Source organism: Mercurialis annua, linkage group LG3, assembly GCF_937616625.2.
Source record: "Mercurialis annua linkage group LG3, ddMerAnnu1.2, whole genome shotgun sequence".
Classification (NCBI taxonomy): domain Eukaryota; kingdom Viridiplantae; phylum Streptophyta; class Magnoliopsida; order Malpighiales; family Euphorbiaceae; genus Mercurialis; species Mercurialis annua.
Genome location: NC_065572.1, coordinates 73,870,944 through 73,898,486, shown reverse-complemented (window position 1 = coordinate 73,898,486; position 27,543 = coordinate 73,870,944). Strand labels below are relative to the sequence as shown.

The 27,543-nt window shown below is 35.5% G+C and overlaps 5 protein-coding genes, 1 long non-coding RNA gene and 1 other non-coding gene across 10 annotated transcripts; 5 read left to right on the top strand and 2 right to left on the bottom strand.

The window, feature by feature from the left end:
- Positions 1 to 104: 104 nt before the first annotated feature.
- On the bottom strand, positions 105 to 5,795 carry LOC126673411 (uncharacterized). Of its 2 annotated transcripts, XR_008790260.1 has the most exons (3): positions 5,365 to 5,793; positions 383 to 2,760; positions 105 to 281 (listed from the first exon to the last, which is right to left on the bottom strand). It is a non-coding gene; the product is annotated as an uncharacterized LOC126673411 (long non-coding RNA). The 2 variants fall into 2 exon arrangements; XR_007639289.2 differs by lacking the exon at positions 105 to 281 and having other exon boundaries at positions 2,283 to 2,760; positions 5,365 to 5,795.
- Positions 2,857 to 5,301, top strand: LOC126673408 (uncharacterized). Of its 2 annotated transcripts, none has more exons than XM_050367547.2 (5): positions 2,857 to 3,512; positions 3,832 to 4,104; positions 4,196 to 4,384; positions 4,482 to 4,685; positions 4,776 to 5,301. In XM_050367547.2, the coding sequence occupies exons 1-5, from the start codon at positions 3,066 to 3,068 to the stop codon at positions 5,193 to 5,195; spliced, it is 1,533 nt and encodes a 510-aa protein (XP_050223504.1). In that variant the 5' UTR covers positions 2,857 to 3,065; the 3' UTR covers positions 5,196 to 5,301. The 2 variants fall into 2 exon arrangements, with proteins under 2 accessions (XP_050223504.1, XP_050223505.1); XM_050367548.2 differs by having other exon boundaries at positions 2,864 to 3,512; positions 4,205 to 4,384.
- A 931-nt stretch (positions 5,796 to 6,726) lies between the features above and the next one.
- On the top strand, positions 6,727 to 12,191 carry LOC126673820 (uncharacterized). 2 transcript variants are annotated; one of them, XM_056105158.1, is made up of 12 exons: positions 6,727 to 7,205; positions 7,292 to 7,359; positions 7,482 to 7,565; positions 7,650 to 7,943; positions 8,049 to 8,188; positions 8,934 to 9,021; positions 9,386 to 9,571; positions 9,875 to 10,036; positions 10,163 to 10,356; positions 10,899 to 11,049; positions 11,436 to 11,601; positions 11,833 to 12,191. In XM_056105158.1, exons 1-12 carry the CDS (start codon positions 6,824 to 6,826, stop codon positions 11,877 to 11,879), a joined length of 1,962 nt encoding a protein of 653 aa, XP_055961133.1. In that variant the 5' UTR covers positions 6,727 to 6,823; the 3' UTR covers positions 11,880 to 12,191. The 2 variants fall into 2 exon arrangements, with proteins under 2 accessions (XP_055961133.1, XP_050224080.1); XM_050368123.2 differs by having other exon boundaries at positions 11,436 to 11,669.
- A 1,421-nt stretch (positions 12,192 to 13,612) lies between these two features.
- On the top strand, positions 13,613 to 18,154 carry LOC126673709 (aldehyde dehydrogenase family 3 member F1-like). The gene is made up of 10 exons (XM_050367943.2): positions 13,613 to 13,904; positions 14,320 to 14,388; positions 14,740 to 14,836; positions 15,015 to 15,221; positions 15,305 to 15,429; positions 15,522 to 15,626; positions 16,893 to 17,065; positions 17,147 to 17,237; positions 17,507 to 17,656; positions 17,755 to 18,154. The coding sequence occupies exons 1-10, from the start codon at positions 13,716 to 13,718 to the stop codon at positions 18,001 to 18,003; spliced, it is 1,455 nt and encodes a 484-aa protein (XP_050223900.1). The 5' UTR covers positions 13,613 to 13,715; the 3' UTR covers positions 18,004 to 18,154.
- A 104-nt stretch (positions 18,155 to 18,258) lies between these two features.
- On the bottom strand, positions 18,259 to 20,480 carry LOC126673707 (calcium and calcium/calmodulin-dependent serine/threonine-protein kinase-like). Its single transcript, XM_050367942.2, has 6 exons — positions 19,688 to 20,480; positions 19,469 to 19,523; positions 19,051 to 19,394; positions 18,769 to 18,976; positions 18,600 to 18,659; positions 18,259 to 18,507 (listed from the first exon to the last, which is right to left on the bottom strand). The coding sequence occupies exons 1-6, from the start codon at positions 20,362 to 20,364 to the stop codon at positions 18,331 to 18,333; spliced, it is 1,521 nt and encodes a 506-aa protein (XP_050223899.1). The 5' UTR covers positions 20,365 to 20,480; the 3' UTR covers positions 18,259 to 18,330.
- A 1,317-nt stretch (positions 20,481 to 21,797) lies between these two features.
- Positions 21,798 to 27,399, top strand: LOC126675031 (origin of replication complex subunit 1B-like). Its single transcript, XM_050369598.2, has 16 exons — positions 21,798 to 22,735; positions 22,824 to 22,959; positions 23,266 to 23,418; positions 23,520 to 23,648; positions 23,740 to 23,891; positions 23,975 to 24,074; positions 24,198 to 24,320; positions 24,401 to 24,562; positions 24,676 to 24,733; positions 24,839 to 25,017; positions 25,182 to 25,296; positions 25,548 to 25,618; positions 26,002 to 26,097; positions 26,331 to 26,407; positions 26,501 to 26,584; positions 26,669 to 27,399. Exons 1-16 carry the CDS (start codon positions 21,942 to 21,944, stop codon positions 26,730 to 26,732), a joined length of 2,493 nt encoding a protein of 830 aa, XP_050225555.1. The 5' UTR covers positions 21,798 to 21,941; the 3' UTR covers positions 26,733 to 27,399.
- On the top strand, positions 23,323 to 23,403 carry LOC126676041 (small nucleolar RNA snoR28). Its single transcript, XR_007640216.1, has one exon. It is a non-coding gene; the product is annotated as a small nucleolar RNA snoR28 (small nucleolar RNA).
- Positions 27,400 to 27,543: the final 144 nt, after the last annotated feature.

Here is a 27,543-nt window from a genome sequence, read left to right as displayed (position 1 = left end):
TAACTTGCATCAAACGACTTGTAAAAAGAAAATTATATCCAAACTACTAATAGATAGTTACAGAAATTTACATTTTATTTTATTTTGACTCTATATTTTTAGACAAAAATTATGATTAATGTTAAAATGACATATACATGTTAGAATGAAATTTTGATGATGAATCTAAAATTATTGTAGAATAGAAAAAAATCTTCAATCCAATAATATGAAGGTTTTGAATGTTTATTTGGAATGGAGATGAATGAAACAGATCCACCTTGCATTTTTTTTTCATGCTCCTGTGATAAGATGCAATCAAACACATGTAATCAAGAAAAGATTAGGAATTTACACAAACACAAATAAAGAAAATATACACTTGTTTTAAACACGTTCTTACTATTATTTCTCTTAGACTTGTTTATGAATTTGGGTACTCGTCTGCTAGACTCGTCTGTATCAGGCCTGGCTGGGTTAGTAATTTTTTTGTTTAAAATCTGGTCTGAATCTGAACCCGAAAAGAACCCACTACACGGTGACAGAAGGAAAAAGCTTCCTGCTTGGCCCACTTCAAGTAACTGGGTCTTCATTGACGTGGATCCACATTTCAATAGGCCCACTATTTACATTTGTATTTGTACTGTCGGACTCGATCCTCAACTCGAGGTAACAATTATCGATTTTCTTACAATAATCACAAATTTGAATTTACCTCCATTATGATTTTCACATTTGGCTTGATGGGGTATGCAAAAATGCCATGATTTTCAGGAAGAAGAGAGTGGACAATGCATTAAGTTCCAGTAAATAGGACAAAATAGTCCTTTCATTGTAATAAAATTACAAAATGTAAATAATAAAAAAAGACATTGACTTGGGTGTTTTAAACTTGGCAGAGCATATAGAGTATTCTTTCCAAGAACAGTCCAGACAAATAACATCTTCAACCTATTATTAAAAATTTGCTTAATTTTCATACAAATTTATTGGAAATTTAATACTACAGCAAATCCCTGTTATATACGTGTAACGGTAAAAAAATTGACTCAATCGAGTTTGAAGCAGGTAACAAGTACTAAAATTGAGTATAATTTACACTTAGGAAAGTTTGAATTATATCAACAATTCAATATTCAACCATACCATTAATTTTACAAACAGGACTAGTGGATATGTACTACTATGAATTGATTAAAATGGATTCTATCAGTCCATGTAATAAATGGTTCAAACCGAACCGAACCGAACCAAACCACACCAAACCAAAATTCCGTTTCTTTTAAAACCCATTTGAGCCAAAACTTTGAAAAAGCATAAATTTTCAAATGATAGTGAATCAAACCAATCAGGGTCATGTCGTTCACTCAATTCAGTTAAATAATTCATTTTTGGTTTACATCAAAACTTCGCTAAATTTTATACACCTAAAAACGAACCAAACTGGACACTTTATTTTTTTATAAAACTAAATCAAACATAGTCGAATTTACCATTTCGATTGGTTTTCCGGTTTTAATCAGTTTTTCGCCCACTCCAATAAGGAGCGAGACCACCCTCGGACTAGAGTACGCTCCGAACTCATCTGGAATCAATTTCTTTGTTTTAAGTTAGAAGTAGATTGTAGTAAATTTATAGTTAGAAGGAGGTTAAGTTGGAGCTGCCGAAAATTGAACATGAATTTAAAATTAAGTTTGGGTTAGAAAGAATTATAAATCAGCCGCTGACTCCAACTTAAAGTAGTAGAAGAAGGTATAGAAATGTAAGAGGTAGAGAGTGTTAGCATTGAAAACCATCATTTTTATAAGCACAATTGCAATATTAAACAATTGAATTACCTTTAACGGCACGCACCCTTTTTAATTGCCTAATGATTCTCTTAATTCATACTATTTTTTTCTTTTTCGGATTAAACATTATTTTCTTTCAAAAATAAACTGCTAAGTGAAACTGCTGAACAGTGATATGGTACCTTGTTATGCGTGAATGTCTTTAACGTTACTAAACTATACAAACACACTTTGACTTTTATATCCTTTTCATTTCCTATTCAAAATGATGTCTGATTAGTGATTTGGGAGTGCCTAAAACAGCACCTCAGTTCACTGCAGATGACTACTGAACTAATCACTTTAAAATACATTATTAAAATGACGGCATTAATATAATTTTGTACTTTTACACGGTTAATGATGTATTTAAAAGTGACTAGTTCACAAATGATGTGGTCTATTTTTTTTAAAAAATTCTTTATATAGCATGTTAAGGTTATAAAGTAGGTCATAAATTGGTAAAGGGCAAAATTGGGAAATGAAAAAGGTGAAACTATACAATAACTGAAGCATCTCACATATCTATGAAAAAAACAGTGTCCAATGAAATAAATTTATGCAGCAGAACATAAGAGAAAGAAATACTCACATCACACCTTTCATTTGAAATCTCTGTTCCTTTCAAATAACGAGGTTGCACGCCTATTCTGCTTTTATTTTCCTTCTCTCTAATATCCACAATTCACCCCCTCAGCTTAAACTTCAGCCAATTTCACCACCACTAATTTAAAATTCAAGAGAAGGCTCCATTTTTCTCACTAAATCTTTATAAAATCTGTCCTTTTAAATTCTGTTTCAGTTGCAGACTTACATATCTATTACATTTCATGGTTTTTTTCTATTTAAAATCCTAAAGTTGGTAATGTTTCTGCAACAAAACTCCAAATTCTCACTTCTGTTCAAAACTGCCACTCTTTCTAACTAAAACTCCATTACTTTGAAATAACCCCTGCATAATAAAACAAAACAAGTACATTTTCAAACTTCCTTTTGGTTCAAATTATTATATGTATTGACCAATAGGATATGCAGTAGTTATAAATTTGTACCAATCATTTCAAATCTATTCAAATTCTTATATTCTATATAGACTAAGACCAACAAAAACAACAGTCCCATCCAGAAACAGAAACTTTTTGCCATGGTTTTTTGTTAACTCTAACTCTACTTCCAATACAAACGAGACCCAGAAAGCAAAACAAACCAAAAATCATCAGCCTCTATAAGGAAATAAAGAGCTGAAGTAAGTTTTGTATGATGGATAAAGTAACCACCATAACAACATTGACAGCAAGGAGGCCGAAATGGCAATACCCGCCAGCACAACCAACGCCAAGAATCTTGCATTTACCTCGCAGGCCTCGTCGGAAAACAACAGCAAAGGCTAATACTACAAAAACTAGTTCACCTAAAGACAAGAAAGGGAAGCTGGAGACTTTGTTTGATCAAGAACGAGAATTTACGAGAGGGGTTCTGCCGGTTCTAATGGTGAGTGATCAGTGTCAAGAGGAAAGAAGAGAAAGAGTTGAGGAAAATGAGAGTGTGCTAATGGAGGAAGAGAAATGGAGGTTTCAAGCTGAGATGTTGAGAGCAGAGTGTAATTTGTTGAGAATGGAAAGAGAGATTGCTGTGAAGAAGATGGAGAGGAGAAGAGCTCAAGTTGAAAATGCTTTGAGATCTGCTGTTGAAACTCTTATCTCTGTTAGTATCACTCTGTTTTTAATCTTTATAATATGATTCTTGAATTGCTGGATTGATTAAACACATCAAGAAATGAAAATAAGGGTCATAAAGGATTATAAACCACTAAATTTTAGTTTTTCTAGCTATCTCAATAAACTTCTGCAGGTTTAGGAACGCATAGTCAAGAGTTAATTAGCTGCTTAATTAGTATTGATCATCACAATCAAGAAAGCAAACATCTACTAAATTTAACTATGTTCATGTGTTCTTTGGATTTTAAATTTTATCACATGATGACCATTCACATAATCACATGAATTTGGTGATTAATTTGCAGGGGAGGAAAAAAATGAGCGAGGGGCAAGATGCAAGCAAGGTATTGGAGGAAGAAATTATAGAATTGGCTGAGAAACTTAAGAAGTTGCAGAAAAGATCATCAAGAACAAAAAGTAAGGACCCAGAGGCTAAAAAATGTAGCGATTTTGATAAACAAGCATCCCACCTCGAAAAACAGCTAGAAAAATTTGCAGAAAATCAGTCAGATGAAATATATGTGAAGGAGATAGCTGAAGCAAGCTTGTCACCCCAAGCTTCAAACTGCAGCAGCAATGTAATATTAATTTAATTTATCCTTTTGTTTGTTTTATGATATTTAGATGATATCACCAAATTTATGTGTTGCTGATTTAGTTAGTGTAAAGGAAGTGCAGATGGAGATTCTCAAAAAGAAAATGGAAGGATTGTCGAAGGGGAATTTGTTAGAGAGAATGAAAGATGAATATGGCTCCTTGCTCTCTACAGCCAACAGTTCTGCATGCAGTTCTGCTGCCAGTTCCAAGCGGATTGAATCTTCCGAGATTTCTTCATCCTTGATGAGACAGTCATGCAAGGTATAAAGTTCGGATTTTCAGTAGTACTCTGACAAGTTCTCGTGCAACATAGTTGAGGCTGAGATATTAAATTTGGTTGATCGATTTTCTTTTGTAGGAGCAAAGGCCGTGTTCAGGAGGGTGCAAGGCGATAGTACGAAGAGTCGTGGAGCAAGTTCGCTGTGAGACAGAGCAATGGTCTCAAATGCAAGAGATGCTACGGCAAGTCAGGAACGAGATGGAAGAGCTGCAAGTTTCTAGAGATTTCTGGGAAGATAGAGCACTTGAATCCGATTATCAAATTCAAATTCTACAGTCTGATGTTAGTACAATTAACAATCTTAACTCACTTGAATTAATTAATTGTATGAAGCCAAAATTGAAATGTCAGGAGGCTGTTAATTTATTGTAGGTTCAAGAATGGAAGCTAAGAGCACTGAGCTCTGAAGCGAAGGCAAATGAGCTACAACCTCAGGTATCAACTCTTCGCGACGAGCTTGAAGGATTGAAGAAGGAAAAAACAAGAGTTAGAAGCAAAAATTCATCACCAAATTCACCAAATGAGATGGAGAAACGAGTATTAGTTTGTCGTTTAAAGGAAAATCATCATCATCATCCTCATCATCGTCATAATAATGATAATGATAAGATCACCGGAAAGAAAAAGGCGAACGAATGCAGCAATGCAGCAAAAAGATCACCATTTAGAGAGATGAATGGAAATTCATCATCCCCAGTATTGCCATTGGTTAGGCAAAATAGTAGGGCGGTTTTCCCTTTGCACTGTTCTATGCCTTCAACTAATGGTAAAAGTTTTGAAAGATTTCACTAATTAGGGTTCTTGAGTCTTGTAGTAACTGTAATTTTGAGATTCATGTTCAATAATTCTCAATTGAAAAGCTGTTGTATGTGTGATTTTGATGGAATTCTTGAACTAAGCATACAATCTCAAAATGATTAAAAAGACACACAAATTGAAACGTCAAGAAATAAAATATTACCGAAATCAACCTGGTCAGCACTCAGCAGTAGTTCCACTTCTTGAGTAAATGTTCTACACGACGTTGCGCCATTGCCGGTAAGTTTGATCAACCAGCGGTCATTTTCTAATTCCGACGAAGCTTACGGTCTAAATCGAGTGATATTAGAGAGTCGATCGGAAGACGATCATGCGCAGTTGCGCACCAGTCAATCGGTCAGATTATCATCTTATTGAATCGGAACCCTTGGTTTCTGGTTTGAGTAACCGGAGCTAAGTCATGCTGCTGAAGCGTCGATTGACATGGCAAGCTACGTGTTGTTACGTGGCATGTCTTCGTTGGATACCACCTCTAGCTAGTGTCTTCTACGTGGCAAATAGTGTTGAGTTTTAACCCACGTAGATATTAGGCTTGAATATATTATCAATGTTGAATCCAGGTGGCATTATGATGCAACCATGTAAGACTATAAACTATCATGTGGCATAATCATAATAAATAATTTAATTATTTATTATATTATGCTACATATTTATGAATAATTTATCGTTCTACGTGATGGATTAGATTAATCTATTTTTTTTATTGGGACAATTGATTTTGGCATTCAAACTATTGTTTTTTTCTTTCTTTCATGTGAAGCTTCATCTAATGACCAGATTATTCTGATTGCATTTCGAGGTCTCGTGTTTGACGGAAACTAACACAGATTAACAATGATATTAACAGCTAACCATGCTAACTTCTGCTAATCCACACTAATCATATTTATGATAAAAAAAATTAGTGTTCTTTACACTTTCATAACTATTTTTTTTTATTTAGTCTCTGAATTTTAAATTTTTAAGAGAATTTTTTTCCTATTAAAATACAGACATGGCAACTGAATTTTGACACTTACAATTAAATTTTACTACTTATATTTTAAAAATTTGATATGTGTGTATTTTTTTTTTTCTAAATAGAAACTTTTGGAGCAGATCATGTGACAAATTGTCAAATAAAAGTATAAAATATGATTACCACATGAGCAATTTTGACCGATTTTTTTTATTAAAATAAAATTAAAGTTTTGATAACCAAAAAAAGAATTATAATCAAGTATTTTTAATCATTAAAAATTCTACATGACTACGGCAGAACTGATTTATTGCACGAATGACATACTGCGGTGATTGTATTCAATAATTTCCCCCCACCTCATTGCCACAATGCTAGAATACACATGGCATATATGGCAGCCCATTGACAGATGACCTGTACTTTGTGATTATATGGACAGAAGCAGCTGACTTGTATATCACACGTCGGACAGACTATTTTAATTGACTCTTCCAGGCTGTATCCACGTCGGACATAATATCAACTTGTCTGTCACTCTTAACAAGTTCTCACAGATAAAGAAATTAAAGAAAAAAATGCAGACAGAGAGAAGAAGAAGAAGATAAAGATAAACCTCCCAAAACCCCCGCCGGAAAAAATGTCAGCTAGCAATCTCCTCTACACAAAACCCTACTCTCCACCCTCTCCATTTCCCACTTCGTCACTTACAAAACTCCCACTCTCATCCTTTTCTCCACCAATTTTCTCACCTCCCTCAAATTCTCACCTCCTCCAATTTCACCGCTCTTCTAATTTCTTCTCCAAATTAACCCCGCACATTAACTCCTCCACTAACTCCAACGTTCAACCGCTCCCAGACGATCTTGAACGAGAAACCGAAACTGAAACGGAAACAGAATTTTCTAATGAGTCTGACAGTGATGAAGAAGATTACGCGATTGACATTGACGCGCTGGAGGAGGAAGCTGAATCTGTTGTTAGAGAATACTCCACTTCTCTGTCTCGCCAATTGATTATCGGTTCGAAAAATCTTATCTAATTTTGATAATTCTTGCTTTATATTTTATTTTTTAAATTTGCTGACGTTGTTAATTGGTTATTGCAGAAGATGAGAGTGATGAGCATAAAAAGGAAACTAGAAAGCAGAAGAGGCAAAAAATAATTTATCCTGATGTCAGTTTTAATTCTCTTTAACTATATTTTTATCCTCTTTTGCTTAAAAACCGCGAATATAGAACATAATTTGAAGCTATAGATTGGTATAAAGATGCTTATATGTTGAAGTTTATCTGCAGATACCAGACCATCTCCTTCCTAAGGTTGCAATTGTTGGCAGGCCGAATGTCGGCAAGTCAGCGCTGTTCAATCGTCTTGTTGGGGTGATCACTAGTTATCCATTCTCATTATTGCGCTTTGTATAGTTCTTACAACATATTGGAGTACATGATAATGGAATTTTGTAGGGGAATAGGGCGATTGTGGTGGACGAACCCGGTGTTACACGGGATCGTTTGTATGGTAGATCTTTTTGGGGAGAACATGAATTTATGGTGGTGGATACGGGTGGAGTTATGACCATTTCAAAATCGCAAGATGAGGTTATGGAAGAATTGGCTGTAAGTAAATCTGTTGGCATGGATGCTATTCCACTTGCCGCTAGGGAGGCAGCTATTGCTAGGATGCCTTCAATGATTGAGAGACAAGCTGCTACTGCTGTTGAAGAAGCATCTGTTATCATTTTTCTAGTAGATGGCCAGGTTTAGTTTTTCTGTTCATGTACTTACAATATTAATTCTGTATGTTCAATTTTTTTAATGTTAAAGATTTAGATGGTTATGTTAGCCAATGGATTTATTCAACAGTCAGGTCTAATAGCCACCGATGTGGAGATAGCAGATTGGTTACGCAAGAACTACTCAGATAAGTTTATCATTCTTGCAGTCAACAAGTGCGAGTCTCCTAAAAAAGGAATCATGCAAGCAGCAGAATTCTGGTCTTTAGGGTGAGTTTCTTTTCCCCCCTCTCTACAACTCTCATAAATTATGAGACCATTTTGTGCTGGTGAGCGCATACAAGTGCATTTGTTTAATAGAATAGCTATTTGTTAAAGGAAATCATTGGTTAGACCGGCTCTTCATGGACCACACTCACATATGATCCACTATCCTTGATTATGGAATGAATTCATGTAAGTATGGATCCATGCAAACATAGGCTAGGTAAGAAATTCCCATGTGTTAAATAGTTATCTATATCTAACATGGTCCAGTTATTGCTAGCGTTATGAGTAGTATTGTACACCCTTATTTTGATTGATCTGTCTCTTTTGCATTTGTAATGGATATTAAATTTTAAGTGCGATCCACATCCTTTATGGAATTCTTTTTGGAACCTAAGAAATTTCATTTGGAATTTTTTTCGGGAATCTAGGAACTCTCACTGAGGGCCAAGCTAGCTCTCATACTCCATATCCTGATGCACATTTAACATTTACTCATGACATAATGCAAATTTGGAAATTGACCTATCAGATTTTATACATCTTAGAGGATATAATTTGTGTCTGCGCTGGTGAAAACTTGTCTCTATCTCTTTGTTTTATCTTTTATTGTAACGATTAGAAATAAAACATTTGCTTTATCTGGTTAAGAATAGCGTTCATATGATATGTGGAAGCATAAATTACTTGTTTCATCATAATTTTGATGGTGATTAACTGACCATGCACTCTTTGGTTGGCTGACCAGGCTCACTCCCCTTCCTATTTCTGCTTTATCTGGAACGGGAACTGGAGAGCTTCTAGATCTTCTATGTTCCAAGTTGGCAATAATCGAGGTTAGTTATTACAGAGCTTCTAGATCTTCTATGTTCCAGTCTACATGAAAGTTTTAAATTTATGAATAAGCTGGACTATCACTTTTTGAGTTGTTGTCGGAGTATTTATTCACCTCCATGCTATACCATTACTTATTTCTTTCTTTCTTCTTTAGTTTTTTGTCTTTTTTTAACCATCACTTTTTTGTTTGTAATCTTGCAATTGTTGGATGCCTTATCTGTGCTATACGATCAAATGCAGACGTGTTTAAACTTCAGTATTTGAAAGTTAGGCTTATGTTTGTTTGAGCTTTGTCCTAGAGAATTCGTCTCTCTTCGTTGTTCTTTTGGTGAGAATAATAGGTTTATTATTTCTTTTCTATAGGGTCCACAACATCTTGATGATGAAGAAAAAAATTATATTCCTGCAATTGCAATCGTTGGCAGGCCAAATGTTGGTAAGAGTAGCATTTTGAATGCTTTAGTTGGAGAAGATAGAACAATAGTCAGCCCTATCAGTGGTACTACGCGTGATGCTATCGATACTGAATTTACAGGACCAGATGGCCAGGTTTGTAAATTAGGATTCTATTTGTTGGTAGTATTTACATATTTGTGCTAGCATTGCCTATTTGATTAGCTGAACATTTTTTTTAACTGTTTACTTTGGAAAGCATGGAACTATTCCGATGGATTGAATTTGCTGAAAAATTTGTGTTTCTCTTGTAGAATGACTGCTATGCCAACTTAATTCTGGATTGACGTAATAACAGTTTTTCAGCAAGTTTTTCTGCATACTTCATAGGCTATTCATTATATATTTTCTTCCACTTCGACTCAAATTTCAATGCCAATGATAGCTAAATGTATGCAGAAATTTCGGCTTATCGATACAGCTGGAATCAGAAGAAGGGCAGCAGTAGCTTCTTCAGGTAGTTTGACAGAGGCTTTATCAGTAAATCGAGCATTTCGTGCAATTCGTCGATCTGATGTTGTTGCTCTTGTTATTGAGGCCATGGCATTTATCACTGAACAGGTACTTATCTAGCATTATATGGGAATAGCTGTGTGCGTTTCTCAATCTTCAAAAAAAAAAAAAAAATCACGTACACTTGTGTAATTCACCTTTTAAGTTCTCTGCTCTGTCTTTTGCCTGCTCCAGGATTACCGAATTGCTGACAGGATTGAAAAAGAAGGTAAGGGCTGTCTGATTGTTGTAAATAAATGGGATACTATACCAAATAAAAACCAGCAAACTGCAACATACTACGAACAAGATGTCAGGGAGAAGCTTCGGATTCTACAGTGGTCACCCATTGTTTATTCAACTGCCATTGCTGGCCATAGTGTTGAAAAGTATGTTCTCACTTTGCAGCTCTTTCTCTCTTACTATTTTTTCAATGATTAGGAAGTGAAGCATTCCTTAAACTTTTACGGTTTAATTATCTGCTGTTCACAGTTTGGGAATGTAATACTATTTGCTTTCTGAAAATTGGCTTCAGAAAGTTTTTGACATGAAATTTACTGGAGATTGTTAAAAAAACTCGGTGCAAATCTTTTCACTAGTTGATTTTTTTGAAGACTTCTCAGCAAAAAAATGGACATGATCAGCATTTTGTAGTGGTACAAGTCCCTCTAAGTGAGCATGTTGCTACTGAGGTGAACTCTTAGAAACCTGACTAGAGGTTATAGGTTATTGCTCTCATTCTGTTTTTGAGCTGGCAAACCACAAAAATGTTGCTCTCTTAGTTATGAATTCCTGGCTAGTATAAGTCAGTAATCTGAAGCTTTTGATGTAGCAAGATACATTTGAAAAATCTTACTGAGCTAACCTTTTAATATTTCTGTGTTAGATTCTCAGCCCTTCTGCAAAATGAAATGCTTATACTTGATTACAGGATCATTGTTGCAGCTAGTGCTGTTGAAAAAGAAAGATCAAGAAGGCTGAGTACTGCTATACTAAATCAAGTGGTACAAGAAGCGTTAGCGTTCAAAGCACCTCCCAGAACCAGAGGTGGAAAGAGAGGACGTGTTTATTACTGCACTCAGGTACTCTCAAGATGCAGTACTATTTTGTTTACTTATGCACCAAAACAACAATATGCCAGCCATGATTTTCATTTTTTTAAATTATGGTTAGAATGTTAGGGCTGTTGGAAGCCCTTCAATGAACAGACACGTTTCTTCCTCTCTCTTCAATTTAGTACTAGTTATCTAACCTTGAGCTGTGTTTAACATGGAAAGTTTGTGTAAAATTCTTTAAAAATTTATGGTACGTACCAAACATCTGCTGAGACAATAGTTTAGTTCATACACCGCATTCCTTGTTGTGCTATTGTTTATGTTTTCCGTGCTTTACATATACCAGTTTCCATTTATAATTCCTGGAATAGTTTAAGTTATTGTCTACAATCTACTGAGATGTCCCTTTACAGGCAGCTATCAGGCCACCTACATTTGTTTTCTTTGTGAATGAGACAAGTCTATTTTCTGAGACTTATCGACGTTACATGGAGAAACAACTGAGAACAGATGCAGGATTTGCTGGTACGCCCATTCGGCTACTTTGGCGAAGCAGAAGAAAAATGGAAAAAAGTGAAGGTCGGTGAATACCTCATTCTCTTCAAAAAGAATTTACCACTGCTATTGCCTTCATCATGTTGAACAATGTAATCAATCTAAATCTTTCAAATCTGAAAGAAAATGATATATATGAACAAAATTTGGGTTTACATCCACAAGACACTTGGTTTATGTTGGATGGAATTTTTGCTATGCAATGCCCTCCAAATGAAGTAACTGACTCCAATGATTTTGTTTGATTGCTTTCAGTGAAGAGAGCGACGAAAGCACAACATAATCTCACACCACATGCCTGAAAGTTGGCATTGATTACGCGAAGATACAGTTGAGTACTTACTTGGATTCTAGTTGATTCTGGCATCTTTAAAAGTGAAGTTTTATTTCACGTAAGTTTCTGCTTTATCACTCTCGAGTGACAGTAGGTTTTGTATAATATCTGTATCGAATATATCAACCGTGGGTAAAGCTCTATATCTGTTTAGACAAAGTTACACCTGCTTTAGGCGCTTTATCAGGCTTCTTGTAATATTGGTATTAGTTCAAATTATAAAAATAATTGATATGTATTCATTGATTAGTTAAAAATTAGAATATTTCAGATTGCCTAACTGAATGTGTTAACTCAGTTGACTGTAAAGGCACATTTACACAAGTTTTATAAGTTCTAAGGCTGAGTTACTTATACCAAGTTAGACATTGGAGACATAAATATTATTTGCTAAGGAGTTGAAGTGTTTATTTGTACTTTTTGCCTTCCATAAAAATTAAATGCTGTGTTTAGCTACTTCTATATAAGGATGAATTAAAATAGATAGAAGTAGATGGAAAATTTATTGCATATGAATTTAATAATGGTCCAGCTATCAAATCAAGCCATGATTAAATCTTATATACTCCGTCTAGTAATCAAATTATGCATCGTTCTCACTTCCGAAACTGATCGGTCTGCCGTGCAGTTCTGTTGATTTATTTGTCAGAACTCCAGTCCGGTTGACGCTGTCATTTGTTTGGTTTTATTAAGTTAGTTATAAGCCATATTTATGTTATCATGTACATTTGTGGCAAAGCTTTTTCTTCAGGTAATTGTCCTAAGCACGTAAATGGGGAAAATGTGATTAATTTTTGGGCACGTTAATTAACCTATCAATCCGAGTAATAACTCTTGATGTGATATGCCCCAAATATGTAATTGATTCTGGCATAACATGGTAGAAATAATATAATTATTTGTCATTTTGAGATTTAAATTTAAGTTGGATCTACTTTGAGAAAGTGTCAGGTTATGGTAGTTTTGTGTAACGTGAGTAGATCAAAATCGTATGTGTCTTTAAAATAGTTAATGAGAATTGTTCAAGACGTCATCTTTTTGAGAAGCTACAATTTGGAAAAAGATTAAATTTGTTCCACATTGTTGGAAATGAAGCATGACTTTAAGAGTTTTATATTATTTTTGCGTCTCTAATCAGTGATAAATAAGTAAGCCAAATGATTCCAAATAAGAAAAATTATTGCACGCAATGCAACCGATTTGGCACGTCATTTTACAACACATTGGCACATAAATTACTACAAAATGATATGACACATATATTCATGTCGATAATATAGTCGACAAAACAAAAAGTTAAGGCAATATTAAAAAATGACACGACACATCCGTTCAATTTGCATGAGAGATAATATAATCTGACAACCTGAACAGCAAGAACCACCATTAAAGCCAAGTGAGCCCCTCAGACTGAAAACTACGTCCTCATGTCAGGAGCATCATATTGTCTCCACCTCTGCATTTCATATTCAAATGAATTATTATTGAGTTCCACCATTAAAAATAGCTGACAGATTTATGTGTTGTATCTATACAAAAATTAATGATTTTCCTCCTTAATTTGCCAAACAACTTCAAGAGTCCCTACCATTCCCAGCTCACATCATAATTATTATATTTATATAAGTTTCCATCAATAAAATAAATATGTTCATTTTCTTGCTATGTTTCTACGATATTAAAGCTCACAAGAAATGCATGTGAATGAGCATTTATGAAGGATAATTTATTGCAACTAACCGAATAATACGAAATTCGCATATATAAATAAAGAGTTTAATATGTTCAAGAAATTGTAAATTTAATGATGGATTTAAAGAGTGAGTTACAGTGCATGAGAGATTATGTTAAGAGTGGAGAAACTAAAGATGGTTCTTGGAGAAATTCTCAGCTTAAAGGGTTACTTATGTTTGTTAAGGATAATCAAACTGAGATTTTTAAAGCTCTCATGCAAGATTTAGGCAAACATCATATCGAAGCTTTTAGAGATGAGGTCTGTTGTTTTAAGGGTTTTTGATATTTGGGTGCCTCAAAGGCACCCAAATTTCCGGATAAGTGCCTCTTTCGGAAATAATTCCGAAAGAGTGCCTGGACCCACATGTTCCGCATTCTAGAAATGCGGAACATGTGGGGTTCCGCATTCCTAGAATGCGGAACACTACTAATTTGGGTCAAAATTAGTGGTGTTCCGCATTCTAGGAATGCGGAACACCACATGTTCCGCATTTCTAGAATGCGGAACATGTGGGTCCAGGCACTCTTTTGGAATTAATTCCAAAAGAGGCACAACAATGGAAATTTGGGTGCCTATGAGGCACCCAAATATCAAAAACCCTTGTTTTAATTCTCGTAATTTTATTTTATTTTCCTGTTTGATCAGAATATATTGGAAATTTTCTTGTTTGCAGGTGGGGTTATTGATCAAATCGTTGAATTACGCATTGCAAGGATTGCGAAAATGGATGTCAAGCGAAAAGGTATGGTATATTCTTTATTTATATGCATGTTCTGTTAGATAACTTCCAATAAAGGTTCATTTCGTTCTTCGGATTTGGCACAAAAGATCAAAAGAGTTTAATTTCGTGGTTTTTGACCAAACCCGTAAATTGTCAATTTTGGATCAACTTACGCTTAATATGACGCCAGCCTTAACGGTTGAAGGTGTAAACTGACCAAAAAATGGCAAGTTGCAGATGTTTTTGTCCAAAAACACGAGCCTCGACTCTTTTAATTTTTTGTGCCTAATTCGAGTGAGGAAATGAGCGTTTATTGGATAACTTGTTAAACAAGAAAAGAGTTTTTTTTAATGATTTTGTTGATGCTTATAGGCGAAGCTGCCAGCACTTGCAATCCTAACATCTGCAGAGTTGGTTCCTGAGCCTCTTGGCCTTGTCCTTGTTATATCATCCTGGAATTTTCCTATCGGTTTGATTTCAATCCGTTCCGAGAATGTTCAACACTACATCTTCACATTTTGTTATTTTCTTTTGATTTCGAGCTTATTATTGCAGTTTTCTGTCAAAATTGTTCCTACAAGCAATGAATTAAATAAGTAAGTACAAACCTATGATATTAAATATTAAACTACTAACATTTTATGCAGGGTTGTCCTTGGAGCCAATTATAGGAGCAATAGCTGCAGGAAACACAGTGGTTTTAAAACCTTCAGAAATGGCTCCTGCTTGTTCTTCACTTCTAGCTAATTATCTTCCTAATTATATTGACAACAAAGCTATCAAAATCATCCAAGGCGGACCGGCTGTTGGCGAGCAACTCCTGCAACAGAAATGGGATAAAATTTTCTTTACAGGTACTCACTCAGTTCATAATAACAAAAACAGATAACTATCTGAGATTTACTTATTGTTATTGAGCTTGTGTTGTCGATTTAAGGTAGTGCGCGTGTTGGCCGGATAGTTATGTCAGCAGCAGTGAAACATTTAACTCCGGTTGTTATCGAATTGGGTGGCAAATGTCCTGCTATAGTTGATACTCTATCATCATCTTGGGACAAACAGGTGAATCTCTGTTCTGTTTTTTTTCTCTAAAATATGATGAATAATTAATTTCGTGCTGTTTAATAACGATGTTTGTGTTGTTTGATAATAAGGTTGCTGCAGATCGAATTGCTGTGTCGAAATTTGGTGCCTGTGCGGGACAAGCATGCATAGCTATTGACTATGTTCTTGTCGAAAAGCGATTTGCTTCTACTTTCGTATGAATTTGAACAATTTTGTTTATTAAATAGACAAAACGAAACCTATCTACAACTATAGCTTGTTTGTCAAATATACTTTGAGTTTGAAAGGTTGATTTTAAAACGTTGTCGATTTGGTCCATCATATATACAAGTGTTACCAAATATATCCATGCTTAGTTTGGAGATGACGTGACGCGTGGACGTATAATGTTGCGTTCTAACGAGTTGTGGGTATATTCAGTCTAGGTCGAAAAAATAAGGGTTAAAGATTCTGAGGGCCACTCAACTTTCGCCAGGTTGCAAAATGGTCATCCAATTTCAAAACGTTACAAAATGGTTACTATACAATAAGAAAACGACTTCCGGCGGTTTCTAAATATATTCCGACAGTTTTTTTTCTTACGTGGCAGTCGGAATCCGAGTCACTCTTGCACCTTTTTGCCATGTCATACTATAATTTTGTAATATGCCACGTCAACTCGACACATCATCTTCTCTTTCTTTCTAACCAAAAAAACCTTACTACCTCTCTTCTCCATCTTGCAGCCGCCACCACCTCTACCTTCACTTCCAAGTGCCGCCGCCACCTCCTGCCTTCAGTGCCGCCGCCGCCACCTTCTGTTTTGAAACAAACGAAGAGATCTCTCTTCGTCTGGAGACGGATCCAGACGAAGAGAGAAACAGACGAAGAGACGAAGAGATCTCTCTTCGTCTGGTTCAAACCCACACGAAGAGAGAGATCTCTCTTCATCTGGGTTTGAACCAGACGAAGAGTCTTTCTTCTTCTGATTCGAACAAGACGAAGAGAGTTTGTCTTGGACGGAGAGCGAGGAGTAATGGAGGCGACTGGTAGGGCGGCGACGGGAAGGGTGCGCTGATGGGTGTAGGTGGTAGGAAATTAGGCTAATTTTTTTTCCATTTTTGGTGTTTAATTTAAAAATAATTGAGGAAGGAGACGATGACATGGCAAAAGAATGAGGGGTGACTAGGACCCCGGTGCCACATAAGAAAAAAATTGGCCGGAATTTATTTAGAAACCGCCGGAAGTCGTCTTTTTATTGTAAAATTACCATTTTTTAACATTTTGAAATTGGGTGACCATTTTATAATTTGGCAAAAGTTGAGTGATCCTCATAATTTTTAACCCAAAAAATAATGGACTAAACCGATAAAGTTTCAAAACTACAGTATATTTGGCAATTGAATTATAATTATTGGTAGATAAATTCATTTTGCCTTGTAGAAACCTGTAAGTTTGTGTGCTATTCCATGCGTGTTCAGGTGGAATTATTGAAAGTTTCTGTCAAGAAAATGTTTGGAGATAATCCAAGTGAGTCCAATACCATTGCAAGAATCGTTAACAAAAGTAATTTATTCAGATTGAAGCATCTTTTAAGTGATTTAGCTGTCCAAAAATCTATTGTCTATGGTGGTTCTGTCGACGAAGAGAACACGTAAGTTATGCATCTCTATTCAAAAGCTTCAGTTTCAGGCAAAACACTTCCATTTATTAAGATTTTTTGTGTTGTTGGCAGGTTTATTGAGCCGACAATACTGCTAGATCCTCCCCTTGAATCAGCAATAATGACAGATGAAATATTTGGTCCACTGCTTCCTATAATTACAGTGAGTTCACAAACACTGTAATGTCCTGAATGTTTTTTTGCACTCTAGTATGAGCTCAAGGTGATTCAAATATATGTTGCATAGGAACTTGTTGAGGTGTATGTTTCCAAAAAAATTTTGAAATTCGGAAAGCTAATATTTTTAGTCTGTTCTGATGAAAACAATGTTGTTTCAGAGTTTTCCTTTTTCAGCATTTTAGTTTAAGAGTTTTCATTTCCGTGCAGCGTAGACCCAAATTGTAGCTTACAGCATTTCCTGTTGCTTTACAGTTGGACAAGATTGAAGACAGCATAGAATTCATAAACTCGAGGCCGAAAGCACTTGCAATCTACGCCTTCACCAAAAAAGACAAGTTTATGGAAAGAATGGTAGCAGAAACATCCTCAGGAAGCTTGACATTTAATGATGCAATTCTTCAAGTACTCCTATAACTCTTTGATCAACAGCTTAATTTTCTTTAAATATAATAATATGTCATGTCTGATCGAGTTCTAATCGGAGCTACAATAAACTGCAGTATGCAGCTGATACTCTACCATTCGGAGGGGTTGGTGAAAGTGGGAGCGGTAGGTACCATGGAAAATTCTCATTTGAAGCGTTTACGCATTACAAACCAGTTGTTAGAAGAAGCTTTCTGGTAGATTTCTGGTACAGGTTTCCTCCATGGAATCCTCAGAAGTTTATGCTTTTTGAAAATACTTACAATTTGGATTATTTTGGACTACTCCTTGTCATTCTTGGCTTGAAGAAGTCGAGAACTATTTAATCAGTATTCATCAAAAGACATTGAAGTATGAAGATATTCAAGTCTACAGTATATCTAAACAGCGATGTGTCTGATTAATAATTACTATAAAAGGATTAGATAATCTGTATTTTGAAAATATCGATACTAAACTTTCATTTATATGGCTTTAGTTGCTCCAGTATTTATTATAGTTCTTAATATTTTCCAATTTGATCGAATGCTGCAAGAGAACTGTATTTGATTTGGAAAATAAATGACATAAAACAATCACAATTGATAAAATTCTGTTTTTGTATTGCACCTTATCGATTGAATATTCCTGGAATACTTGCCACCTTACACTCGTTATTGGTGGCGAAGCGAAGAGAGGAGTGCATCCTGTAGCGAGCTGTCTCTCTGCATTGCATCTTTAAACTCTTCAAAGGTGACTTTTCCGTCGCTGTTAGCATCCATCCGATCAAATATTTCATCAAGTTTTCCAGCTTCTGTAATGTCCGCAGGGAGGCAGTCCTCCGGCAAAGCCTGCTCCATAAAAATCAATAACATTTTATTACTATATATGAAAACTTGAACAATAAGCTAGTACATAAATTGAAGAGTAAGACTATACATACTCTGAGTAATGATGCTACTTCTTCCTTTGTGATACATCCTGATCTGTCTGTATCATACATCTATAGGCCAAATATCAGAATCAGAAATCTGCATACTTAAGTAACAATTTATCCTGAAACTTGCACGCGATGAGCAATTAACACTAAAATTAATACATAGAGAGGGAACCTGGAAGCATAAATGAAGGGCGTCGTCTCCTTGAGAGTTCCTTAGACTGGAGAATCCGCATAGTATCTCTCTCATGTCAATTGTTCCATCGCGATTGTTGTCAAATAAATCAAACACACGAGGCGCTAGAGGGACTAGTGATGTCATGTTCATCGCCTTGAGCACCTCCTCGAATTCGGGTAGGGTAGCATTATCACCTTTTGCACATCTGCAATACAATAACATTAAAATTTGAAGGATATATCATAGTTATAATGAAATTTATTAGAAAAAAGGACTGACAGCTTTGTAAAGTGTTGTCTGAGATTCTGAATTTCATCTTGTTTAAGGTCATGCGAAGCTAGTAAGGATCTGAGCTTCTTTGTTCTCAAAAAAATAGTGCTGCTCCACACGCTAGCTATGGCGGCAGCACGGAGTTTCCCACGGGCGTTAAACTTTTGCAGCCTGGTTATAATCTCAGGGTCCATTTGTTCCTCTTTGGCTGACTCACCTATAACCCATGGATGATTCAGAACATGTTGAGCAGTGGGTCTTCTTTGAGGATCAACTTGTAGGAGATCAGTAATCAATTGCTTTGCTGAAGAAGTTATGTTCTTCCATGTCTTGTCATAGAAACTAAACTCACCCTGCACCATCCAAATTAGTAACCGCAACAATATTTAACCCAAATAAGTTACGACATCAAGTTAAACATACGTACTGCCATTATCATCTGCTGCTTCTGCCGATTCGACTGAGCAATGAACGGCGGATGACTGATGATACAAAAAAAAAGCATGAGTTTATAATTTCGTTTGATTGTGCTACTCACGACCTTAGCAGAATGCTGGCCAGCGATCATACCATTTGATTGAAACATTATCAATTGTACAAAACTAAAAAAAACAGAATTGCTGACTAAAGTGAACAAAATACTGACCCTGAGAGCAGGATATACAGGATGACTCCCAAAGACCACATATCAGTTTTACAACTGATTTTCCCCTGCGAAAGAGCCTCCGGCGAAACATAATCAATCGAACCGAACAATCCGACGACCGGATCGGTATAATCCTCCACAGAGCTCAATCCAAAGTCCATGATCTTCAAACTAGAATCATCCTCAACATTCAAGAAAAGACAATTCTCCGGCTTCAAATCCCTGTGGACTATATCAGCATTATGAAGAGCCTCCAATCCCTGTGCAATCTGCCTGACCACCGCCGCAGCTTCCCGCTCCGTATACCGGTCCCGAGCCACAATCCGGTCAAACAGCTCGCCACCGCAGCAAAGCTCAAGCACCAGGTGGACCCCGTTTGTATCTTCGTACACGTCATATAGGTCAATGACATTAGGATGAGGTGAAACTTGCTCTACAATCTTTCTCATTACTAGAATCTCGTTGGTCAGAAGGGCGTCAGATATGGAGACCTGCTTCAACGTCGGAGACTTGCCGGCGGCGGCGGTTGAAGCTAATCTTTTGAGTGTTTTGATAGCCACCTCGGTTTTATCTCCACTAGAGGTGCACTTTCTGATTCCTTTTCTTACGACGGAGAATCCGCCTCGTCCGAGAATCTCCGACACTTCATATTCGCCGGAGACTTTTCTTGTTTCCATCTCAAAAACACCGGCCAAAACAACCAGGTTGAGTTTGTATTAGTTTATAGTATAGTATAACGTAAAATATTAGTAATATATAACTTTCAGATGGAATGAACCGACGAATTAATAAGAGGCCGGCAAGTAAAAGACAAACACAGTCAACTATTAAGACAAATATATATTCATTAGACTAAGTAAGCATAATTAGGAAGCTTGATATTTAATGATGTAATTATTCAACTACTTGTTCTATAGTAATAATTTATTTGAACAACAATTTTAATTTAGATATAATAACAATATATCATGTATAAATTATGAGCTGCAATCAAATGCAGTTGTAAAAGAAGCTTAATTTCTGATAGATTCTGGTTCAGGTTTCTTCCATTCAATCATCACAAGTTTAGAAATCATCCGGTATTTAAATTTTATAAAATTTATATCAAACAATTTTTTAAAATGTTTTGCATGCATTAATGTGTTTAAAGGATAAAAGTAAGTTCTATAGTTTTTGGTTTCATTGTCATATAAACAAAGAAAATGAGGCTAATGTTTGCAAATAATACACTTATGTAGAAGTAAAATGACAAATCATATCAATTAATTAATTTATAATTTATTTTTTAATTTGTAAAATGTTGATGATTTGTGTTTGAATTTAGTAAAGCTAAAATATTAGTTAATGATATGTTTTGCACTTTTTGATTAAATTACTATTGTATGCAATACATTTGATTTAAATTTATAATCAGTTTCTAAAACGTAATGTTTCAGAAAAAGTATTATTTTAAATTCCTCAACTCATCTTTCTTAGTAGACAAAATGTCTTCTTTTCAATTATAGCCCGACCTTGTGAAATTACCAATTTTGTCCATTTACTGCACCTTTCACTTTCAATAGTATCAAAAAATATTAAATTGATTTCTTTTTCATTAAAAAAAGTTCAATTAAATAATTTATTTTGAATTATTTGAGAAAAAAGTTTAAATAAGTCATTTATAAGATTTTTTAATTTTTTTTTCAAGCATCCAATTTAAAAAAAAATGGTATCTGTGATTGACACGTTTTTAAGATCATGTTATCTTTGAGACTTGGTGCAAAGATCATGATTTTATATGTACTAAACCCTTTATTTTATAACAAAGATCGTATTGATTAATTTGTCAGTGAAGCCTAGTTTAAGAGGCTAATGCGTTTCTGTGCATTTTTAAAGTCTCGGCTTCGAGTCTGAGTAGGGCCAGTAATTTAAGACCGATTTAAAAATGGAAAATTTAACCACTAAATACTAACGTAATTAGATTTTACCCCTATAAAAAGAGTGTTGATTAATTTTAATTTATGCTAAGTTAAGGATCCTAATCCCTAATTAATAATTATTAACTAAAAAAATTAATGAAAAGCCAATGGGTAAATAAAATAAAATTTTGCAACCCAACCCAAACCTAACCCACTCTGCCAACGGTCTAAACTCGAAATGAGAGGGAACATTTTCCCGCCATTTCCCCATCTCCGCCTCTAAATCTCACTCTTTTACCCTCCTTTTCAACCGCCTCCGCCACACGCTACCCAAAAACCTCCGATCACACTCTCTAATGGCAGACACTCCAAAGAAATCCCTCCAATCTCCTTCAAAGAAACCCAAACAAATCCCCCATTCTTCAATCTCCATCACTCCTCAAACCCCACTAACTCATGACCCAACTCGCCGATCTTCCCGCCGATTGTCGCTCAAACAAGACCAAATCGCCACCCCACAGAAACCCAGTTCCCAAATTGAAAAACCCACTAAGAAAGTATCTAAATTTAAAGAAACCCCTAAAAAATTAGTTAAAGATTTATCCAAATCTCAAAGAAAGCCAAGAAAAATTCAAAAAGAATTCGATGAAGAGGTGGCATTCTCTCCTGCATCACCGGATCAATCAGATACCATTAAGAAGAGGAAGAGAAGTAATGTGGTAGATAAGGAGACGAAATTGACCATAAAAGGGCAATTGAAGAGCAAAAATAATTGTAAAAAGAGGGTTTATTATAAGAAAGTGGTGTATGATGGCGGGGAATTTGAGGTCGGAGACGACGTGTATGTGAAGAGGAGAGATGATGCTAGTTCTGATGAGGAGGAGCCGGAAGTGGAGGAGTGTAGAGTGTGTTTTAAAGCAGGGAAAGCTGCTATGCTCGAGTGTGATTGCTGCTTAGGTGGCTTTCATTTAAAGTGTTTGAAACCGCCTTTGAGAGAAGTACCGGAAGGGGATTGGATATGCGGGTTTTGTGAGGATAGGAAGTTGGGTAAAGAGGTTAAGATGCCTAGTCCGCCGCAGGGGAAGAAGCTTGCTCGAACACTTAGGGAGAAGCTTCTCTCTAGTGACTTATGGGCTGCCCATATTGAGAGGTTGCGGATTTGTTTGTGAAATTTTGTGTTAATTGGGTTATGTAACTTATGTTCATTTGGTTGATTTTATTCATTTTTGTGTGTGCAGCTTGTGGAAGGAGGTGGATGGTAGCTATTGGTTTAAAGGGCGATGGTACATTATTCCAGAAGAGACTGCTGCTGGACGACAGCCTCATAATTTAAGGAGAGAGCTTTATAAGACAAATGATTTTGCTGACATTGAGGTGATGGTCCTGATGGCTTTTATATCATTTTATTAGTAATTTCTGAATTCCAAAAGTGCAATGATAATTGACATCCCGGCATAGTCTTTGATGTTTTTCTCATGATGGGTGTTAGTCCATGTTGTTGATTTATGAATTCGACAAGCCAATGATAATGAATTGGCATTCTTGACATAGCCTGTCATAAATTTACAAGGAAAATTTTAATTTCTTCATTAATTTGGTTGTTCTCTAGGGACATTAGGTACTTAAAAAGACTGCTATTGACTTGCATATTTAAAGTTCTGCCAATGAATGTGTGTGCAGATGGAGTCTATCATCCGTCATTGCTTCGTCAAGAGCCCCAAGGAATTTGCTAAGGCAAATACAGAAGGAGACGATGTTTTCTTATGTGAATATGAGTATGACATCATTTGGCATAGTTTCAAGCGTCTAGCTGATATTGATAATGATGAAGAGGTAAGAAAGTCAAATGTAGTTCAGGCCTTCTGTTGTGTCACAATGGAATTTTTGTGTGTTGAATCTTGACAAAAAATATTAAAACTTTGCTTATTTGTTAGGATGGGGAAGCAGCTGACAGTGATGAAGACTGGAAGTCTTCCAAGGATGCAGAATCTGATACGGATGAAGACATTGAGTATGAAGAAGAAAATGGGAAGAACTTTCAAGTCAGAGCATCGTTGGCTGCTGTATGGACATTATTGTTTTTGCATATTTCTGTCTTTGATCTTATTAGTGGCTATCTGAGACTTGAAATAATAAATTTTGTTCTGATTGCAGAACTCTCGGAAGGGCAAGTTCCACGGACTTCAGAAGATTGGGACAAAGAGAATTCCAGAACATGTCCGTTGTCACAAAAAGACTGAATTGGAGAAAGCAAAAGCAACACTTTTGTTGGCAACATTGCCCAAGTCTCTACCCTGCAGGAATAAGTATGAATCATTGACACTTTGCTTCTGTGTGTTAGTTCACCTTCATTTACTTTAGATTCTAAAGGAGGTTACATTTGACATAGAGAAATGGAAGAGATAACAGAATTCATTAAAGGTGCCATCTGTGATGATCAATGTCTTGGTCGTTGCCTTTACATTCATGGTGTTCCCGGAACTGGCAAGGTAAAATCTGTCGGCTTCAATCAAGTGAACATAATGTGTTGTCAAAATAGTTAGTCATCGGTTTTTTAATGGTGCGGATACATGTAAAACTCATCCAGTATATTTGTGGGTATGATTTTGCAGACAATGAGTCTACTTGCAGTAATGAGGAACCTAAGATCTGAAGCTGATGCAGGAAATATACAACCGTACACTTTTGTGGAGGTTAATGGTCTAAAGTTAGCTTCACCGGAGAACATATATAGGGTAACATATTATAGAAGTCTTATTACTAATAAGAATTAAGTCTGTTGTTAATATGTGATACTTGAACTCTATTTTGATAGGTTATATATGAAGCATTAAGTGGACACAGGGTTGGTTGGAAAAAGGCTCTCAATTTGCTGAATGAAAGATTTTCGGAAGGAAAGAAAGTAGGCAAAGGAGATAACCGGCCTTGTATTCTACTCATTGATGAACTTGATCTGCTTGTGACTCGAAATCAATCGGTAATTTACTATTTTTCATGTGAAAATTTATTGTGGTAATTTTGTAAAAGAAGTCTTAAATGGCAATAAGGGTTGAAAAGTATACAATGCATGATCCTTTCTCTTTATCTCAGATTCTGTACAATGTTCTCGACTGGCCTACTAAGCCTCATTCGAAACTGATTGTTATAGGTATCTCTCTTTCTTTCTTGGAGGTATTTTGAATTATGTTAGTAATATTGAGATGGTAATGATGGTGCTCTAGTTAATCTAATATGAATACAATTTGGTATCTAGGAATTGCAAATACAATGGATCTTCCAGAAAAGTTACTTCCTCGTATTTCAAGCCGTATGGGAATGCAGAGGCTTTGCTTTGGACCCTATAATTTTCAGCAACTTCAAGAAATAATTTCAAGTCGTCTAAAAGGAATTGATGCATTTGAAAAGCAAGCCATAGAATTTGCTTCAAGAAAGGTCTGTCTTTTTGTATACTGATTTTTCCATGAAATTTTACATGTGCCTTGTATGTTCATCTCAAATTTTTTTGCGCTGCATTTTGCTTTTATAGGATTCGGAATTTTTTCATATAAATCTGTCTATATGTTAAGGTAATACTAATATCTTATTTTGGTTCACAGGTAGCAGCAATTTCAGGAGATGCACGCCGTGCTTTGGAGATATGCAGGCGTGCAGCAGAAATTACTGACTATCGTCTTAAGAAATTAACTTCGGGAACTGATTCCACCCCAGCAGGTAAAAATACTAGGATGCATTACATTTTTGTTTTTCCAAACACTGAATCAAAAACAAAATACTGCCAGAGTAGGATCAGGGACTACAAATTTGATAATATTTAGTGGTTTAGAACAGCTAGATAAATCTGTCTTTATATTTTCTTATGCATGAGTCCTGTAGCTTTTAAATTTCACGTTGCTTTGTTTTGAAATATCATTTGCTAAATCAGTAGTTATACTCATGGAAAGCATCTACCTTTCATTTTCCAGGTAAATGCCTTGTTGGTATGTCAGATATTGAGGCAGCTATTCAGGAAATGTTTCAAGCGCCTCATATTCAAGTGAGTTGACTCTCCAGTAATGGATACGTAGGAGCTGATGTCATTTGGAACTTTGCCTTGATTGAAAAAGGAAATATTGGTAGTTGTGTGTACATAATAATAAAAGGTTCAAATAAGACGTGGATGGCCAAAGTATGTCGTCGAACATATTTCCCATAAGATCACAATATATTTCTGTTGTCTCATCAAGACTGATGTTTACAATATTATTATGATCAAAGAGCTTGCACTGTGAAACTGATGGCAGTCTGGACACTAACTCCATTAACTAATATTGTTTTGATTATAAATGGACAGCTTAGGATGGATATAGTTGCAGCTACATTTATTTATCCAAGTGAAAAGCTCAGCATTTTCCTGATGATTGTCTATCCTGTTTACAGATAATGAAGAATTGTTCTAAACTCAGCAAAATATTTCTCACGGCTATGGTATATGAGCTCTATAAAACAGGGATGGGGGAGACAACCTTTGAAAAGGTCAAAATCTAAAGCCTCTTTTCCTACTTGTACCGTAGTTTTCTCTAATTATGATTCATAACTCAGGTTTTAAATCATGGTAACTGTTATGATAGTTGGAAACTTGAAACATTATGCAAATGATATTCGAGCATATCCCAGCACAAAGTGATTCATTTAATAGTATTTTTGTATATCCTTTGAAGCTTAAGGTTAAATGCTTTCTGGTTTCCTAAAATTCTTCTGGGTTGCAGTTGGCAACGACGGTTTCATGTCTCTGCACAAGCAATGGAGAAGCATTTCCTGGTTGGGACACTCTCTTAAAAGTTGGGTAAGCCATCTTTGTTTCCTCATAATTTGATTTCCTTATTCTCAGATTTGGCTAATATAATTTAATTTATGCTTTATTGTTTCGTTTTGGCAGATGCATGCTAGGTGAAAGCAGAATCATTCTATGCGAACCAGGAGGCAGGCATAGGTTGCAGAAATTGCAGCTCAATTTCCCAAGGTAAACAAAATCCCCCAAGGCCAAAGATTTATATACTGAAAAACTGTAAATGTTTTATTTAAACTCCTTTTATTTACTGTGCAGTGATGATGTGGCTTTTGCGCTGAAAGGCAGCAAGGATATACCTTGGTTGGCCAAGTTTTTATGATCTGAGAAGAATACAGAAAACAGAAAACTGCATTTTGTTGTCTCAATTCATCTGAACAATTTTGACTCATTCTTTTCCATCAGTACATTTTCAATTCATATGTTGTTGTAAAGGCTTAAGGTCTGAAAAACTACCGACCTTTCAAATTTTTTTCAATTGCACCCTCACCTTGTAATTTCTTCAATAGCACCCTATTTCGTATTTTTGGCTTTCAATAGCACCCCGACCTTGTAAAACAGTCAATTTTACCCTATTTTTTATTTTTGACTTTCAATAGCACCATAAATCATCAAATTAAACTCATTTATCGAGAACTTATTTGATTTTTTTTTAAGTTAAAGGACTTGTTTAAAAGTGTCCAAGTAGAAAAAAATATGATTTCACCTTTAAATTTAATTTTTTTAAAAAATTTCATCCTTATAGTAATCAAATCATCTAATTTTTTTAATTTAGAGTGTTATTGAAAGCCAGAAATACAAAATAGGGTGCTATTGAAAAAATTACAAGGTGAGGGTGCTATTGAAAAAAACTTGAAAGGTCGGTAGTTTTTCAGACCTTAAGCCTGTTGTAAAACTGTAATTTGGTTTGACATTCTCCGGCAAGAAACTGTATTCTATTTCGAGTATGCGAATAAAAAGCAATGAACAAACCATCTATTTATTGAAAACCTGGCGTGTATCTTTCTTTTTCGATGCGTATCTTTGAACTTTTTTTCACTTAATAATTCTGCAGTACTTTTTCCTTGGTCCAAGTTTAGATGCAGTTTATCAAAAAGACTTGCTGTGCATGAATTCATGAGAATTCCAGTTAG